This window comes from Schistocerca serialis, chromosome 2 (assembly GCF_023864345.2).
Source record: "Schistocerca serialis cubense isolate TAMUIC-IGC-003099 chromosome 2, iqSchSeri2.2, whole genome shotgun sequence".
Taxonomy (NCBI): Eukaryota; Metazoa; Arthropoda; class Insecta; order Orthoptera; family Acrididae; genus Schistocerca; species Schistocerca serialis.
Window position 1 is genome coordinate 1,059,509,929 of NC_064639.1, and position 19,808 is coordinate 1,059,529,736.

Consider the following 19,808-nt stretch of genomic DNA (forward strand, 5'->3'; position numbering starts at 1 on the left):
TGTGAGACGTATTTCCATCAGACATTCAATATCTGGCATTTCAAAACTCCTTGAATAACATCAACTGTTTTCTGTTCTGTTTTAGTTATCTGTATGAAATAGCAAATAAAACTACAATTGAATTCAATTGGAGTAATTTTTCGAATTCTGTTGCCAAATTGTCAATCAAGTACTCACCCGTCAAAAAAGCTGATTGGTTACATTATGAAACCCTCTACAGTTGATCAGATAACCATTTTTCTTCCTTCTTCTTTTTTGTTTAGATTCAAATGAGTTTTTTCTCGGAAATGATAACATTTTACCGCTTTACTAACTTTAATACTGATTCTAGTTTCGTACCCGTAAAGTTTATACCCATAAATAAACATTGAGTTACAAATCTATGAAATGCCGCACCGTCTTTCCTTGTCATTTCTGCCCAAGACGAAAGGGATGTCAGAGAATATTTGCCTTGGAACGACGTATCCTCGCTGATGACAATGAAACAATAGCGTAACTCGAAGGTTTAATATCAGTGGACATCAAATTAAAATTCAAGATGTTGAAATTGTATGCTGTAAGTCCGCCGTTCTACATTTTGCGACGTGCTGAAACTCTCAGCATTCGCAAAAGTTTGATGTCCAGTTATGGTAAAACGCGGTTAATATTACAGGCAGTACAAGTCTGTTGCAAGCGTATTTTGTGTAGTTTGCATGTTTTTTTTTTTTAGTGTACACACCTAACACATGAAATGAGCGGAGTACCCATTTAAAGGTCAGCTTCTGTGTGTTTAAACTTCACTTGCAGTGCACATCAAAGTCGATTGCTTAAAATTTTGGTTTCTACTTAATACAACCGAGAAGAACAATATCATAGTCCTATACACTTCGAGAGCTAAGTAACGCAGTTATCACATCATATCAGGAGTTCTCACTTGTTAACCTTCCACCTCCAACATACTTCACATCCACGAGCGTAATATTTTAGTAATTTTCAAATTTAGTAGATCAGTAACCTCCATTTGCATAATAATATAGCGTACAAAATTACTATTCCACGATGTCCCCGTCGCTTTCACTTAGCCTAGTAAAACAAACATTCTCTGAGGAATTACTTCTGCAACAATTCAAAACGCTTACCAAAATGTCTCATAATCAAGTTAGTATTCCCACATTGCGAGTCTGCATCCATTCATGCGTCCTCCTCCCAACACAACATTCTCTCGTCCCAGCAAAAATATCTTCTCTCTCTTGACAAAATTTAACATAGATAAAATATATCCTTAACTTTGTCACCGCATTACGTTATGTACGGAGTAATACGGGGGGCGTTCAATAAGAGGCTCCATGTCACTGACTGCGCGGCCCCTCCCGCCGGAGGTTCGAGTCCTCCCTCGGGCATGGGTGTGTGTGTTGTTCTTAGTATCAGTTTAAGTTAGTGTAAGTGGCAGCAGGCGAGGCTACAGGGGCGCAGGCAGCGCGGGCGCCCGGTCTCCGGCGGCAGGTGAGGCCTCGCTTCCCGACATCGGGGAGCTCGTCCGGTCCCAGGTGAGTGCGGCGCTGCACAGTAAAGACACGCTAGACGTAATCGTGCAATCCATCACGGACTCTGTGACGGCCGCGGTCATGGACAAACTGCAAGAGTCTGTCGGGCGCAACAGCACCGAAATCCAGTCTCTTAAAAAGTCCCTGGTCGCACAAGAAAAAAAAGCCGCCGACCTAGAAGCTAAACTGTCTGCGGCCACCGATGAAATTGAGCAGTATCAGCGAAGGAACAGCTTGCGCTTGTTCGGGGTAGCTGAAAACGATCGAGAAAACACCGACGACCTGGCCATTAGCCTCGTGCGTGAGAAACTTGGCGTGCAGATCGACGTGGCCGATATTGACAGAAGCCACCGTGTTGGGCGCAGGATACCAGGTGCGATGAAACCCAGGCCCATAATAATTAAATTTGTGTCATACCGGAAAAGAGCTGAAGTGTTTGCTCAGAAAAGAAAACTTGCCAAGAGTGGGGTTACCCTGAGGGAAGATCTGACGCGCGAAAGACTAAAAGTTTTGAACACTGCGATCACACAGTTCGGCCTTCAAAATGTATGGACCCAGGATGGCAGGATCGTAGTCAAGACGGAAGGAGGGAGGAAAACGGTGACGAACATGTCCGAACTGAAAGACTGAGCGAAATCTCGCGAGACACAAAGTCTCATATTTTACTCTGTCTAATATAAGTTAATTTTTATTCTTTCTTTTCATTTTTTTTTACGTAAATATTGCTTCGTTATTTCTATATGTACCATAAGTACTCTATTTAAAATCAGTCAATTGTTTCACATAAATATTGTTTCTTTAGTTGCCTATCATAAGTGCTCATTTATATTCATATTGTCAGTCAAATGGGAATTAACATTCTCCATTAACAGGAATCTCCTTAAAACCGCCTTTCTATATCTGTTATTTTCATCCTCGTCACTACCACTACTACTACTATTATCTTTATCGTAACCACTACTGCCACTTTCCATCTTTCTTTTCGCTCCCTTCTCTGATACCACCAGCCTGTCTTTCACCTTTAACCCACAGACGCTTGAGTCAGTCACGACCTTGGACACACCTGTAAATATGTCTTCCCCCGCGAAATCCAGCTTTTGTCCCTCTTCCGGCCAGCAGGTAGACGGAGCGCGCTCGGTCCTACAGGCGGCCACAATGGGACGGACCGGTTCCGGCGGTGGGCTCTTTGTGGCCCACGCGAACGCTCAGTCGCTAACGGCTCACTTCGACGAGTTCCGTGACCTGTTCTGCCAATCGCTGTTCCATATTATCCTCGTCTCTGAAACTTGGTTGAAACCAAACATTTCTTCCGACGCTATCCGAATCACTGGTTACTCTCTCCTAAGGGCAGATCGTGAAACACGACGCGGGGGTGGTGTGGGTGCCTATATTCGCTCTGATCTGAGACCTACTATACTATGCACATCGGATGCAAAGGGCGAAGGAGAAGCAGAGTTCTTGTTTTTCGAAATAAATACATCAAATCAGAAACTGCTAATTGGAGTAATCTATAAACCTCCAAACGTCGGTGCTATGTCCTCCTTTCAGTCTGCCCTGTCCTCGCTCGTGACACTGTATGAACACATAATCATTATGGGCGACACAAACATCGACTTACAGTTAAAATCTCCCTCTGCAGAAAAACTTAGGAGACTGTTCCACTCCAATGATATGAGTTTAGCACCGCTGGACCCAACTCATCACACGCCACACAGCCATACACTCATAGATATAATAGCAACAAAGCGACCAGATAAAATAATTCGCGCCAATCAGACATCCGCTCCAGGACTCTCTGCTCATGACGTGATTTTCTTAAATTACTCAGTACATACTACCAAAGAAAAATCTTACCTGGTAACCTACAGAAACCTAAAAAATGTTAACCATGACGCTCTTCAAAAGGATTGCTCAGACATCCCTTGGCATGATATAAGCAATGAACCGACTTTAGACGGAAAAATTCGGGAATTATGTCGCAAAATTATTGCACTGTATGATAAACATGCTCCTCAACGCACTGTCAAGGTAAAGAGAGCTCCCGCTCCGTGGCTCACCACTGCATTACGCCAGTTAATGAATGAACGTGATGCTGCACATAGGGCCTTCAAGCGTAACCCAACTCCCGAGGCGTACGAAGCTTATAGGAAACTCCGAAATAGAACCAAGCAAAGCGTGAGGAATGCCAAAATCAGACATGCCCGCTCTGTCGTATGCGGCATATCAAAACCTGCCGCACTGTGGAAAAAGCTGCGCAGTTTCGGTATAGGGAAGCGAAGATCTGACGCTGTTTATCAAGCGTCTGCAGAAGAATTAAACGATTTCTTCTCAACAGCCGTAAACTGCCACGCAGCGACAAATTACCAGCCCCAAGATATCAATCTCTCGAGAGACAAGTTTTTCCTAAAACATGTCACTACCGGCACAGTACACAAGGCAATTATGAGAATCTCTTCCGAGGCAGTAGGAAATGATGGAGTGAGCATTGGCATGATTAAGAACGTCGTAAACACTATTACTCCAGTTATCACAGACATCTTCAACCTGTCTCTTGTCAGTAGTACATATCCTACTGAGTGGAAGCAAAGCTTAATTCAACCTATACCCAAGACTGACAACCCTAAGTCGCCAGGTGACTACAGGCCGATCAGCATACTTCCTGCAATATCTAAAGCCCTAGAACACATAGTCCATGAACAGCTGACAGATTACCTCAAAACTCATAACATCCACGACAAATATCAGTCAGGTTTTCGAAAGCACCATAGTACAGCAACTGCATTAATCAAAGTAACTGATGACATTAAACATGCTATGGACAGACGTGAAGCTACCATCCTAACACTGCTTGACTTTAGCAAGGCTTTTGATACAGTTGACTTTGATATATTACTAATTAAAATGAAGCAGTTGAATTTCTCAAACAGCGCAATACACTGGTTCGACAGCTACCTCAAAAACAGAAGTCAACAAGTCATTTGTGGATCGGAAAAGTCATCATGGAAAAACGTGCGCTCTGGAGTTCCCCAAGGCTCCGTCCTTGGTCCATTACTCTTCTCACTGTACATCAATGATATTTCTTCAGTGATTCACTCCTGCAACTACCATCTATATGCCGACGACATCCAACTGTACATAAGTGCAAGCCCCAAGAACATTGCTGACGCAGTAGCGAGTATGAACGCAGATCTTTGCTCTGTTTCTCGATGGGCACAGAACCTAGGTCTGAAACTAAACCCCAAGAAATCCCAGGTCATACTTATATCTCATCCAAAGTTAATCAGTCGGTACTTTCGCGAAACAGTCCCTCAAATACTCCTCAATGGTACCCAACTACCATACCAAAAAACAGTAAAAGACCTTGGAATAATCTTGGATGAACACTTAAACTGGGAAGAACAAACAGTCACAGCTTGCCGGAAATCGCTCTCCTCCCTACATGCAATTCAAAAGTTTAGAAAAATATTTCCATCCCATGTTAAACAAAAATTAGTCCAAACACTAGTCTTGCCTAATCTTTACTACTGTGATGTAGTTCAACATGGCACAAATAATGAAAATTCGAGATGCCTCGAGCTAGTGATGAATGCTTGTGTTAGATACGTATGCAACATACGGTTGTATGATCATATCAGTCCTTCATACTCCCAGCTAGGTTGGATACGCCCACATAAGGCACGCGATCTCCACACGATGTGCTTACTTCATCGATTTCTTAGCCACTGGTGCCCCCAATACTTATCTTCTCACATTAAACACCTATCATCATTCCACAACCGCAATACCAGATCGGATACGTCTAGCATCTTGGCTGTACCTTTACATAACACAAAATCTTTCTCCGTGTCATTCTCCATCTCAGCCATACGACTATGGAACGCGCTCCCCTGTGATCTGCGTCTTATCCAAAACCATTCAACATTCAAGAGGGAACTTAAGACTTACATATTAGGGACGGTATAGCCACCATTGTTGTGCCCCCCCCCCTCATCTTTTTCTTTCTCCTCTCCATCATAGCTTCGAATTTTACCATTCTATTTCTCTTCCTCTAACCTATCTACCTCTTCTATATCTCTTTCACCCCATTCCATTGTCTTATGTCTCTGCTTGATGAGAATAACTTACAAGCTGCAAGAATATAACGAGAAAATTCCCAACTAGCAATAGGACTGACACTCATATAAGAAAAATATGTTTACTTTCATATACATAGTCATTATTATTATTATTATTATCATTATTATTATTATTTTTATTATTCTTGATTGTTATAATTATTTTTTGATTGTTATAATTATCATTGTACTACTTTTATAATCTCTATTTTTTCTGTAACATTAATACTGTATAACATGTTATATGTCCTAATTTTCTGTAGACACTGAAATTTGTTGAATCTGAGTATGCCTGGTTAGGTGTAAGAGAGGGCCTGAAGGCCCTAATCTTGCCAGGTAAAATAAATGCATAAATAAATAAATAAATAAATAAGTAGTGCGTAAGTCTAGGGACCGATGACCTCAGCAGTTTGGTCCCTTAGCAATTGACACACATTTTAACATTTTAACGTTTAATAAGTGAGGCAACATTTTTTTCCGAAAGCAGATTGGCTTCATTCAGGATTACAATACTCCGTATTATTTCCCACTCGTTTGACTACAATCCCCGTTTTTCACATAATCTCCGTTCAATGCGTTCAATGCTACAGCCTGACACCACCTTACTGTGTGTTTGTGGGGGGGCGGACGCCTGTATGCCCACATTGTAACACTGTAATGTACATTCTGTTGGTCGACATTGGAATGAACGTCTTGTTGCATGATTAAGCCTCACGTACTGCTTCCCTTGGAGTGCATCATTTATTGGAACAAGTTGATGGAAGTTGTTCTTTGTGCTCTACTTTTAAAAGAGGGAAAACCCAGCGAAGACGCCCCTTTGAGTGCCCCAACTGGTGGGTTAGTGGACTTCCAACAGAAACGTCCAACTGAGTAACGAGGTGTTTGGATGTGACCCGCTGATCACCTCGAATGAGAGGTTCCGCGCATTCCAGTACTGCAGAAGTCACAGTTGTGTGCGCGACCTCGTTGTGATGACGCTAGACGCCTCGCCCAACGACTCACCCAACTTTTGTTCGCTGACAGGTCTCCGTAGACATTCTGCAGACGGCTGTGAATATCTGCGATGCTCTGATTTTCGTCAAAAGAAACTCAATGACAGCTGACTGCTTGAAACAACCTCCGTTACATACGCCATTTTGAAGGCTATTACAGTACCACCACGTGTAGGAACTTCACTAAACGTTAGTAACTGAATCGAAAATATTCCACGATGTCCCACAACAAATACTGCATTTTTCAACTGAAACTGTTCGACAAAAAAATGCATTTCATTACTTGTTGAAATTCCCTCATATTTTGAGATCACATTTTAATTAAAACTTAGACAGTAATTAAACACGTGAAAAACAGGTTACATTATCAACATTTTAGACAGTAAAATTGGAGAATGAACAAATTATTTCATATACAGATCGACACGTAAAAGTTAATAAAAAACTCCATTTCAAAATATTGATGAAATCTTCTCACGTTATCAGCCAAGTCGTCTCATCTTCGTGTCGTAACATTTAGACGAGCTTCCTACTGGTCGTCTTTAGGCGATGTATCAAGTTCATGACCAGTCCCACCACTGGCCAGAACATCTCTTCCGGAGACACGCCACTGGCCGGCCCGCTGCGCGCACGGGTGAGGGGTTCGCAGTCCAGTGTCTACAAAGGAACGAGTTGTACATGAACCCGACAGTTTGCCTGAATGTTTACCCTGATGACGACTGACAGCCGTTTGAAATTAGATCAAAATAAATTCGCTGAATTCGAATGACTTGGCGTCAGCTGTAATAGGTACACATGTTCCACCCGTTGGTGACGTATGAAAATTTGTGCCAGACTGGGACTCGATTCCCCGCTTATCCCAAGCGGTCGTTTTTCCGTTAGACTAGCCGTACACTCCTCCTGGACTGACCCAGGCACCCCGAGACTTTTGATACCGTTCCTCACAAGCGACTATTAATCGAATTGCGTGGATATGCAATATCGTCTCAGTTGTGTGACGGGATTCGTTATTTCCTCTCAGAGCGGTCAGAGTTAGTAGTGATAGACGCTAAATCATCGAATAGAACCGAAGTGGTATCTGGCGTTCCGCAGGGTAGGGTAATAGGCTCTCTGCTGTTCCTGATTTACATAAATGATCTAGGTGATAATCTGAGCAGCAACCTTAGATTGTTTGCAGATGATGCTGTAATTCACCGTCTAGTAAAATCATCAGGCGATCAATTCCATTTACAAAATGATCTAGAGAGAATTTCTGTAAGGTGCGAAAAGTGGCAATTGACACTAAACAAAAAAAAAAAAAAAATGCGAGGTCATCCACATGGATACTAAAAGAAAGCTGGCCGGTGTGGCCGAGCGGTTCTAGGCGCTTCAGTCTCGAACCGCGCGACCGCTACGGTCGCAGGTTCGAATCCTGCCTCGGGCATGGATGTGTGTGATGTCCTTAGGTTAGTTAGGTTTAAGTAGTTCTAAGTTCTAGGGGACTGATGACCTCAGATGTTAAGTCCCATAGTGCTCAGAGCCATTTGAACCACTAAAAGAAATCCGATAAATTTTGGGTATATTATAAATTGCACAAATCTAAGAGCTTTCAATTCGACTAAATACCTAGGAATTACAGTTACGAGCAACTTAAATAGGAAAGACCACGCGAAACAAAGACTGCGCTTTGTTGGTAGAACACTTAGAAGATGCGACACTTGTCCGTCCGCTGCTGGAATACTGCTGTGTGATTTGGAATCCTTACCAGGCAGGATTGACGAAGGACATGGAAAAAGTGCAAAGAAGGGCAGCCTGTTTCGTGTTATCGTGCAATAGGGGTGAGAGTGTTACTGATATGATACGCGAATTCGGGTGGCAGTCACTGAAACAAAGGCTGTTTTCTTTGCGGGGATATCTATTTACGAAATTTCAATCACCAACTATCTCTTTCGAATGCGAAAATATTTTGCTGACACCAACCTATGCAGGGAGAAATGATCATCGTTCTAAAATAAGAGAAATCAGAAATCGAACGGAAAGATTCAGGTGTTCCTTTTTCCTACGCGCCATTCGGGAGTGGAATGGTAGAATGAAAATGGTTCGATGAACCCTCTGGAGGCACTTAAGTGTGAATTGCAGAGTAACCACGTAGATGCAGACGTATATCTCTGTACCATAGTCTCTTATCTCCATTATTGAACGGTGGCAACTTAATTCTGTATTCTCACATTGGGGAGAATAAGACCCTGAGAATAGAGACCTGTGGGTTATTATCTGGTACTGGCCACAGCACATAATATTTACGTTCATAATTACTGACATCCATTCGAAATTAGATCGAAAAAAATTCGCTAAATGGGAATAAGTGGCGTCAGTTGTATTAGGTACAGATGTTACACCTGTTTTTGACATACTTAAGTTTGTGGCGGACCGGATAGAACACTTGTAACTCCTACAGACGACGCCAAGTTAATCGTATTCAGCGAATTTATTTCGGTCTACTAGGCGAAAGATGACGAATGGGAAACTCGTCGAAACTTTGCGACAAGACATCTACATCTACATCCACACTACGCAAGCCACCTGACGGTGTGTGGCGGAGGGTACCTTGAGTACCTCTATCGTTTCTCCCTTTGTTCCAGTCTCATATTGTTCGTGGAAAGAAAGATTGTTGGTCTGCCTCTGTGTGGGCTCTAATCTCTCTGATTTTATACGCATGGTCTCTTCACAAGATATACGTAGGAGGGAGCAATATACTGCCTGACTGCCCGGTGAAGGTATGTTCTCGAAACTTCAACAAAAGCCCGCACCGAGGTACTAAGCGTCTCTTTTTCACAGTCTTCCACTGGAGTTTATCTATCATCTACGTAACGCTTTCGCGATTGCTAAATGATCCCGTAACGAAGCGCGCTGCTTTCCGTTTGATCTTCTCTATCTCTTCTATCAACCTCATCTAGTACGGATCCCACACCGGTGAGCAGTATTCAGGCAGTGAGCGAACAAGTATAGTGTAACCTACTTCCCCTGCATTTTCTTAGGATTGTTCCAATGAATCACAGTGTGACATCTGCTTTACCGACGATGAACTTTATATGGTCATTCCATTTTAAATCACTCCTAATATCTACTCCCAGATAATTTATGGAATTAGCTGCTTCCAGTTGCTGACCTGCTATATTGTCGCTAAATGATAAAGGATCTTTCTTTCTATGTATTCACAGCACATTGCACTTGTCTACACTGAGATTCAATTGCCATTCCCTGCACCACGCGTCAATTCGTTGCAGATCCTCCTGCATTTCAGTACAATTTTCCATTGTTACAACCTCTCGATATACTACAGCATCACCCGCAAAAAGTCTCAGTTAACTTCTGATGTTGTTCACAAGGTCATTTATATATATTATGAATAGCAACGGTCCCTCCACACTCCTGTGCGGCACACCTGAATCACTCTTACTTCGAAAGACTTCTCTCCATTGAGAATGACATGCTAGGAACTCTTCAATCCAATCACACAATTGGTCTGATAGTCCATATGCTCTTACTCTGTTCATTAAACGACTGCGGGGAACTGTATCAGACGCCTTGCGGAAGTCAAGAAACACGTCATCTACATAGGAACCAGTGTCTATGGCCCTCTGAGTCTCGTGGACGAATAGCGCGAGCTGGGTTTCACACGATCGTCTTTTTCGAAACCCATGCTGATTCCTACAGAGTGGATTTCTAGTCTGCAGAAAAGTCATTATACTAGAACATAATACGTGTTCCAAAATTCTGCAACTGATCGACGTTAGAGATATATGTCTTTAGTTCTGCACATCTGTTCGACGTCCCTTCCTAAAAACGGGAATGGCCTGTGCCCTTTTCCAATCTTTTGGAACGCTACGCTCTTCTAGAGATCTTCGGTACACCGCTGCAAGAAGGGGGGCAAGTTCCTTCGCGTACTCTGTGTAAAATCGAAGTGGTATCCCATCAGGTCCAGCGGCCTTTCCTCTATTGAGCGATTTTAATTGTTTTTGTACCCCCTCTGTCATCTATTTCGATATCTACCATTTTGTCATCTGTGCGAGAATCTAGAGAAGGAACTACAGTGCAGTCTTCCTCTGTGAAACAGCTTTGGAGAAAGGCATTTAGTATTTCGACCTTTAGTCTGTCATCCTCTGTTTCAGTACCATTTTGGTGACAGAGTGTCTGGACATTTTGTTTTGATCCACCTACCGCTTTGACATCAGACCAAAATTTGTTAGGATTTTCTGCCAAGTCAGTACACAGAACTTTACTCTAGAATTCATTGAACGCCTCTCGCATAGCCCTCTTCATACTACATTTAGCTTCGTGTAATTTTTGTTTGTCTGCAAGGCAATTGGCTAACTGCGAATAAGTGGCGCGATCTTTATTAGGTACCGATGTTCTTCCTGTTGGTGACATACTTAAGTTTGTGGCGGACCGGATAGAACGCTTGTAACTCCTACAGACGACGCCAAGTTATTCGCATTCAGCGAATTTATTTCGATCTGGTGAGTAAGATGTATGAGACAGGCGAAATACCCTCAGACTTCAAGAAGAATATAATAATTCCAATCCCAAAGAAAGCAGGTGTTGATAGATGCGAAAATTACCGAACTATCAGTTTAATAAGTCACGACTGCAAAATACTAATGCGCGTTCTTTACTGACGAATAGATAAACTAGCAGAAACCGACCTCGGGGAAGATCAGTTTGGATTCCGTAGAAATATTAGAACACGTGAGGCAATACTGACCCTACTACTTATCTTAGAAGCGAGATTAAGGAAAGGCAAACCTACGTTTCTAGCATTTGTAGACTTAGAGAAAGCTTTTGACAATGTTGACTGGAATACTCTCTTTCAAATTCTGAAGGTGGCAGAGGTAAAATACAGGGAGCGAAAGGCTATTTACAATTTGTACAGAAACCAGATGGCAGTTATAAGAGTCGAGGGACACGAAAGGGAAGCAGTGGTTGGGAACTGAGTGAGACAGGGTTGTAGCCTCTCCCCGATATTATTCAATCTGTATATTGCGCAAACAGTGAAGGAAACAAAAGAAAATTTCGGAGTAGGTATTAAAATCCATGGAGAAGAAATAAAAACTTTGAGGTTCGCCGATGACATTGTAATTCTGTCAGAAACAGCAAAGGACTTGGAAGAGCAGTTGAACGGAATGGATAGTGTCTTGAAAGGAGGACACAAGATGAGCATCAACAAAAGCCAAACGAGGATAATGGAATGTAGTCGAATTAAGTCGGGTGATGCTGAGGGAATTAGATTAGGAATTGAGACACTTAAAGCAGTAAAGGAGTTTTGCTATTTGGGGAGCAAAATAACTGATGATGGTCGAAGTAGAGAGGATATAAAATGTAGACTGGCAATGGCAAGGAAAGCGTTTCTGAAGAAGAGAAATTTGTTAACATCGAGTATAGATTTAAGTGTCAAGAAATCGATTCTAAAAGTATTGGTTTGGAATGTAGCCATGTACGGAAGTGAAACATGGACTATAAATAGTTTGGACAAGAAGAGAATAGCAGCTTTTGAAATGTGGTGCTACAGAAGAATGCTGAAGATTAGATGGGTAGATAACGGTAACTAATAACGAGGTACTGAAGAGAATTGGGGAGAAGAGGAGTTTGTGGCACAACTTGAGTAGGAGAAGGGACCGGTTGGTAGGACATGTTCTGAGGCATCAAGGGATCACCAATTTAGTATTGGAGGGCAGCGTGGAGGGTAAAAATCGTAGAAGGAGACCATGAGATGAATACACTAAGCAGATTCAGAAGTATGTAGGTTGCAGTAGTTACTAGGAGATGAAGAAGCTTGCAGCGGATAGAGTAGCACGGAGAGCTGCATCAAACCAGTCTCAGGACTGAAGACCACCACAACAACAACAACATTTCGGTCTACCAGCGCGAAGATGACGAGTGGGAAACTTGTCGAAACTGTGCGACAAGACGATGCCATTACTCGGGCGATACGTAGAGGTGATTTCATGAATGAGATTTGCCGAGAAGGCCTGCATTGTCACGTCCCAAACAGTGTATCAAGTATGTGTATGTGTAAAAAAATATTGCTCTATGGCAGCTTGAATAGTGACACCTCGTGACGTATGCTGCAGGTGACAGAAGAGGAGGGGCGGCGGGCGGCTGCTGAGGGTGGTTGCGCCTTCTACGAGGTGTCTGCCGTGGACGATTCGGCCGGCCTCTACCAGGCATTCGACTCGCTGCTGGCCGAGTCCCGCGCGTCGCAGCAGCACCAGCCCAAGGCGCGCAAGTTCTCCGTCTCCAAGATGCTGGGCACGCTCATCGGCAAGCCGCAGACGCAGCCGCCCCCGCCGCCCGCGAGCGCCGCCCCCGGAGGCGGCACCGTCGTCGAGTTTCACATCGCGGAGGCGCACGGGTCGCGCCGCCACAGCCGCAGGATCAACCTGGTGGCGGCCGCTTCTTCGTGACGTCATCCACCGCACTGCAACCTCTCCTCACGGGCTGCACGCAATCCCTCGCTGGCCGGCTGGCGGTGTTCCGTCGCAGGGCGGGTACTTTACATCTCAACACTCAAGTCTTAAATCCCGTCGGCTCATAGAATGAGCGCTGTCTCAGGTCGGCGACCTTAGCAAGTAGCGACTTCACTGAAGGCACAGGTGCTTCTTGGAGGCTACGAAACCTAAAACCGAAGTGTCAGTGTATAAATCCGATGATTTTCTTCGCAGAGTCATGTCTCACAGCAGTGATTACCACTTCATCCAATGCTGTGGCTTACGTGCACAGTTCTGAGATGGAAATGTATTGCCAAGAACATTACTGGGCACCGTGGCTGACAGTATTGCCTAACATGTGGCTCCAATATTTCCGGCCAACATTGCCGGCCTATACAAAAGCTAATATGAAATGTCTATGACCTGTAGTATTAGGATAATATTCTCATATGGCACTATACGACAACTCAATCCAGAAACAAGTCTCTCTAGTGTCTGGCTGAATGTGAGACGCTTCGCACTCAAGTTACGTGTGTAGACTATTAATCTCCGCGTGTCTTTCTGAATAACACGTTTTTTTCCATTATGATCGTCTGTTTTCAGATTTACAAAGGAGAACTCCTCCATGTGTTTAGTCGTATAAATAATAATCACATTTTAATCTATTTGTCGATGTTGGCGATTGCATGTCATAAGCCGGTAGTCTAATGTATTTTACTATGTCAAAGAGTATAGCCTTCCTCAAGCTACACTGATTTTTATTACAGCGAAAAAGCAGAAGTTGCGAATTTCACTTTTATTTACTTGATTATTAAGGCTCTGAGCACTATGGGACTTAACATCTGAGGTCATCAGTCGCCTAGAACTTAGAACTACTTAAACCTAACTAACATAAGGACATCACACACATCCATGCCCGAGGCAGGATTCGAACCTGCGACCGGTAAGGTCGCGCGGCTCCAGACTGAAGCGCCTAGAACCGCTCAGCCACGCTGGCCGGCACTTTATTATTAGTTTCCGGCTGTGACCCATTTTCGGGTCATCCAGATAGTCAAGAATGATATTCCCAAAACATAGTAACCATGTCGAGATAACAAACATATACGCACAACGAAGTGGAGACGAATAGTTACAGAGCATATAGAAAACTATAGATAAGCTTATCGCTATGTTCTCTAACCGTTCATCTGCACTTTGTTGTACGTATATGTTTGTTTCCAGAGTGAGATTTTCACTCTGAAGCGGAGTGTGTGCTGATATGAAACTTCCTGGCAGATTAAAACTGTGTGCCGGACCGAGACTCGGACTCGGGACCTTTGCCTTTCGCGGGCAAGTGCTCTGCCAACTGAGCTACCCACGCACGACTCACGCCCCGTCCTCAGAGTACTTGCCCGCGATAGGCAAAGGTCCCGAGACCGAGTCTTGCTCCGCCACACAGTTTTAATCTACCAGGAAGTTTTACATGTTTTTTATCTCGACATAGTTGCTATATTTTGGGAAACAGCGTTTTCCACCAATTGTGTGATATGAAAACGTGACCCTGCGCGAAACTGTTCATTAAGTAGATAAAAGCAAAATTTGCAGCTTTGGCTGTTTTTCCACCGTATTGGGTAACAAAAGTTGCTGCCCAGCAATTACTCCACAATGCTGGAAGTTCGTACACTGATTTCTCATCAAAAGTTTGGTTGGTACGCTCCATTGTCGGTTTCGGCTTCACATGTGTTACAAAAAAGTAAAAAAAGGCAGATTTTCGCATAAATTCATGTTATCTTACCTACGTAGTAAAGTGTCAGTGCAATATACCGATGGTTCTGTCGGCTATCCATGCATCGACGTATTTCATTGAATCGATGTAAATGTGTCATAGATGTGACTGGTTTCAAAGATATATCAGATGACGCAATGTGCATTCGAAAATCGATCACGTATGTTGATTAATTATCAATAGTAATAATGTGCAGCCTGGAAGTCTGTTATCTTCGCACATAACATAGTAATCATGGTCGGTTTGAGATAAGAGCGTCTCAAGTTACCAACTGAGAGGGGCGCCAGGAACTACACAACATAGAGCGACATTTTATGTCGCTGCTGGACGTTAGAAAAGTATCCTGGTTTCCAAAAAATATATGGTAACACAGATGACGATGTCAGTAATCGATATTAAAGACACACCTTTCAATTGTTCACAAGCTACTTACTATTCCAACACTGTACACGACTGGCCCATCATAGGACGACTCCCATTAATCACGTCGAAGTTGGCTTCACGTATACTGCTCAGCAAGAGCCAACGTTTCTTTACTGAAGGAGGAAGTTTGCAAAAATATGACGACGTAAGTACGTGGTATCTCTTTGGAATCAAATAACAGCATCAATCACAATTACATTTTCAAGCACCACGAGTGGTCTCAGCCACCTAAACCATTTTCAAGAGGTTATGAGCCTAGTGCCGAGTCTATCTGTAAAGCTCTACTACGCAGTACCCTTAATCTCTCGTAAATGGCCTTGGCAGCTGAAACTGGTAGTAGTCTCCGGCAATAAAACTGATACTGCAACTACCACACTGGCGGCCCATGAACCAAATGTTCAAATTGCTGAAAAAAAATGTTTTCGTATTAAAAGCGTGAGGTAGAAGCAACAGCTCATGCTAGCTACGATAGAAAACCGATTCTTGTGTTCTGATATTCAACGTAGGACGTTGCTATGCTTCTCGCTTCAAGGTGTTATTTAAAAAACATTCGTCAGTATATGAGAACTATAGACTACCAACCATCCTCAATGTTCAGATCTCAATGTATTTTACAACAGAGTAAATTACCATGTCTTTTATGGGTAATGCAGTACAATGTTTCCTCGACAAAATAATTTTTCAGTATTTTAATGCTTTAAGCATTCTGGCATCGTTAATGCAGGGTCAATACCGCACACCCACTAATGGAAACCAAAAGTGGCTGCACCTTGACACAAAGTAATTTCGTATTTGTAATCTCAGTTATGTAAAGAATTTTTAGTGGCTAAATTTCCTTCCTCTAAATGTTATTGATCGGTACATAAAATTAGCGTTAGCTGTTCTCTTACAATAACATCGATGGGCTCCACTAGAACAGCTTACTTTCATGTAGCTGCCATGATACTCTGATAAACGTCTTGATGTAAACACAGCCATATTATACAACTTTTGCAAGACGATTCATTGAGTGTTGAGGCACCGCTTTCCTGTCGGAAAGACAGCTTCGTGTATAAGGTGTCTTTCAGATAACTGTATAAGGGATACTTAATCCTCCTGATCTCCATGTTTTGCAGCTATTAAGCTGATTACAAGTTTTCTTAACTAATACCGTACCAGTGGCAAACAATTATTGAAATTTGTAAAAGAATATTATAAACCTTACCAAAGATTATTGCAGTTAGAGAATTAATGTGAGATGTATGGAAGAAATCACATATTCATAATCATAAAATTTTTGCTTATAAATTGGCGAATGTTACAAAATAATGGATGAAGAACATTATTAGAAGTATGCAACAGTTTATTAAACTAAAAACGTCTGTGATACCTAGCTTTAAGATTTTTATATTTGCGTACAAACAACTGAAATAAATAACTTTGTGTTTTACTTTGGATTTTAATGAAATACCCCATACCTAACCTCAGAGCACATTCACGTATGATAAAATTTGTGTGAAAATGATTTGATCTTCCAAGATTTTCAAAACATTTTTGGTGAGTGGTATAAAAAGTAAAAAGATATTGTTGGAACAAAATACCTCAATTTGTCTTCAGAGTAACCTGAGTCGGTCATAACACAGTTTTATCATCAGTGGTACACTTTAGACAGAATTATTAGCGTGGACTTGCTTAGGAATCGCTAAAAACATTGATTTTCCACAATTTTCTAAATCCTCCGAAATGTGATGCAGACATTTGTACACGGCGAGCGTTATGGATCGCTACTCACAGCTGAACTGGTAGCACTCAAGTTTCATGCTTATCTGTGACAATGGCTTGCAGAAAAGGTAGGTCTTTGTCCACCTTTGAACGATGTCTTATCACCCGTGCTTGCTTTCTGCTTGTCATTGAAACTAGGAACTCTCTTCCGCTACCCTAAACATTGTGAACGATGGTGTAACAACTGTCCTCACAACCTATCAGTTCCTGGAACATTCAGTCGCTGATTTTGTCAGCTACCTCGCTCAGTGCTGTCTGTTATTAGACGTATTGAGCAAGTTAACGTATGTAAGCTTCTAACGAAGAAAAATAAAACCAGGTATATGAGTCAAAAGATACAACTAAAATGCCGTAAATTAGCTCTAGAGAATATAATGACCTGTAAAAAAGTTAAACAAAAGCTTATGACTCGTAAAACTGAAAAATAACAGTTGAGAATGCATAAAAAATAATGAAGATGTTCTGGAGTACACAAGGAATTTCTGCAGCTGACTACAGTATATGAATGAACTCATGAACCACTGAAAATGCCTTATGCAAATGAAAATGACGAACACTCAGATATCGTCCCAAAAGAAATAAGAAAAATGATAAATGAAAAGCAGAATGGTAAAGCATGGGGTCACCCGATTGAAATATTTGAAGCTAAAATCTTACGTGCTTGTTTACAAAAAGGCAGCATCCCCGCTTCCTGGGGCAAGGCGAAGATAATCCTTCTACACAAACAAGGAATTACTAGCCCATCAGTTTACACCCTGTTATCTACAATTTTTTTTTATTAAAGCCTTGTTAAGCAGCGTCTGCGCCAATGTGGGAAACGCACAACCTATCGAGCAGCTGGATTCCGCAGTGATTATAGCAAAATAAACAATACACACATCCTGCTTGAAATAATTGGTCGAACCCACGAATATGAAATGACAGTATGCACTGTTATTTCTATCAGCCACACTGCAGTTGTGGAGGCAGTGAACGAAAAAGATGTGGAAACATTATGCATAAAAATTTAGTTATCGTATATGACAACTCTATGGCTTCTATAAGCATAGGAAAACATATGAGGGAATTTTTCATTGAAAGAATAATAATGCTGAGTAATCCTGTGTACCCGAGACTATTTATAGCAGTTCTTGAGATAGCGGCGTCGAAAATTATTTGAAAATGCAGAAGAATTAGAATGTTGTTGTTGTTGTGGTCTTCAGTCCAGAAAATGGATTGATGCAGCTCTCCATGTTACTCTATCCTGTGCAAGCTTTATCATCTCCCAATACCTACTGCAACCTACATCTTTCTGAATCTGTTTAGTGTATTCATCTCTTGGTCTCTCTCTACGATTTTTACCCTCCACGCTGTCGCCCAATACTAAATTGGTGATCCCTTGATGCCTCAGAACATGTCCTACCAACCGATTCCTTCTTCTAGTCAAGTTGTGCCACAAACTCTTCTTCTCCCCAATTCTGTTCAATACCTCCTCATAAGTTATGTGATCTACCCATCTAATCTTCAGCATTCTTCTGTAGCCGGTCGATGTGGCCGTGCGGTTCTAGGCGCTTCAGTCTGGAACCGCGTGACCGCTACGGTCGCAGGTTCGAATCCTGCCTCGGGCATGGATGTGTGTGATGTCCTTAGGTTAGTTAGGCTTAAGTAGTTCTAAGTTCTAGGGGACTGATGACCACAGCAGTTAAGTCCCATAGTGCTCAGAGCCATTTGAATCATTCTTCTGTAGCACCACATTTCGAAATCTTCTATTCTCTTCTTGTCCATACTATTTATCGTCCATGTTTCACTTCCATACATCGCTACACTCCATACAAATACTTTCAGAAACGACTTCCTGACACTTAAATCCATACTCGATGTTAACAAATTTCTCTTCTTCAGAAACGCCTTATGAATTAGAATAAAGGGAAAAAAACTCAACAACTTCAGATCTGCAGGCGATATATCGATGTAGCGAATAATATTGGGGAAGTGCAATCTTCTATAAAGGGTAGTTGCGAAGAAGTGGGCCCTGTGATAAATCTGTTCAGAACAAATATTATGCACAACAAGCGCGTAACGGCAAATAATACAGAACATCAACTTCAATGTTAACGAATATGTTTATGTCTGTCAGTTAACTGATATCAAAGGAGTTTTACTACCTGAAATTTTCTTCCATATCAACCTAGGCTGAAGAGCTTACGAAAGTAACGCTACCACTTTTTAAATTTAATTTTTACTTAAAAAAAGTTGACTTTCGAACAGTGTATTGTTTCTGTACTCATATACGACTGCGAAACTTGGATTTTGAAAGAGTTTTTCAAAAGAAAACTTCGAACAGCTCGGAGAGCTATGGAAAAGTCACTCCTAGATCTCACTACGGAAGATGGGAAAAGAAGGGAACGCATAACAGCAATAACGGAGCAGCCACGCGGGGTAGCCGCACTGTCTAGGGTGCCATGCTACGGTTTGCGCGGTTCCCCCCGTCAGAGGTTCGAGTCCTCCCTTGGGCACGGGTGTGTGTGTGTGTGTTGTCCTTAGCGTAAGTTAGTTTAAGTTAGATTAAGTAGTGTGTGGAATTTGACATACCCACTACCTTTGACTGATCGCAGAAGTTGGAGCTTCATCGGCATTGTCGATTCAGAGATATGTGATGCGCCTCTGTAATATGCCTCTACGTGCACCTGCAGATACATGAACTGTTTTTCATACTCGTTGTCACTCATATTTTGATGCAATCAATGAACTCATTTTGTGCAGTTACCACACAGACAACAGCT

General features: G+C 42.3%; 1 protein-coding gene across 1 annotated transcript in view; it reads left to right on the plus strand.

Moving 5' to 3' along the window:
- Window positions 1-16,633, plus strand: part of LOC126456623 (ras-related and estrogen-regulated growth inhibitor-like) — a 165,138-nt gene extending 148,505 nt beyond the window's left edge. The window contains exon 6 of the mRNA XM_050092367.1: window positions 12,741-16,633. Within this exon, the coding sequence (XP_049948324.1) occupies window positions 12,741-13,073 (333 nt within the window). The 3' untranslated portion in view covers window positions 13,074-16,633. The remainder of the gene's footprint in view (window positions 1-12,740) is intronic.
- Window positions 16,634-19,808: the final 3,175 nt, after the last annotated feature.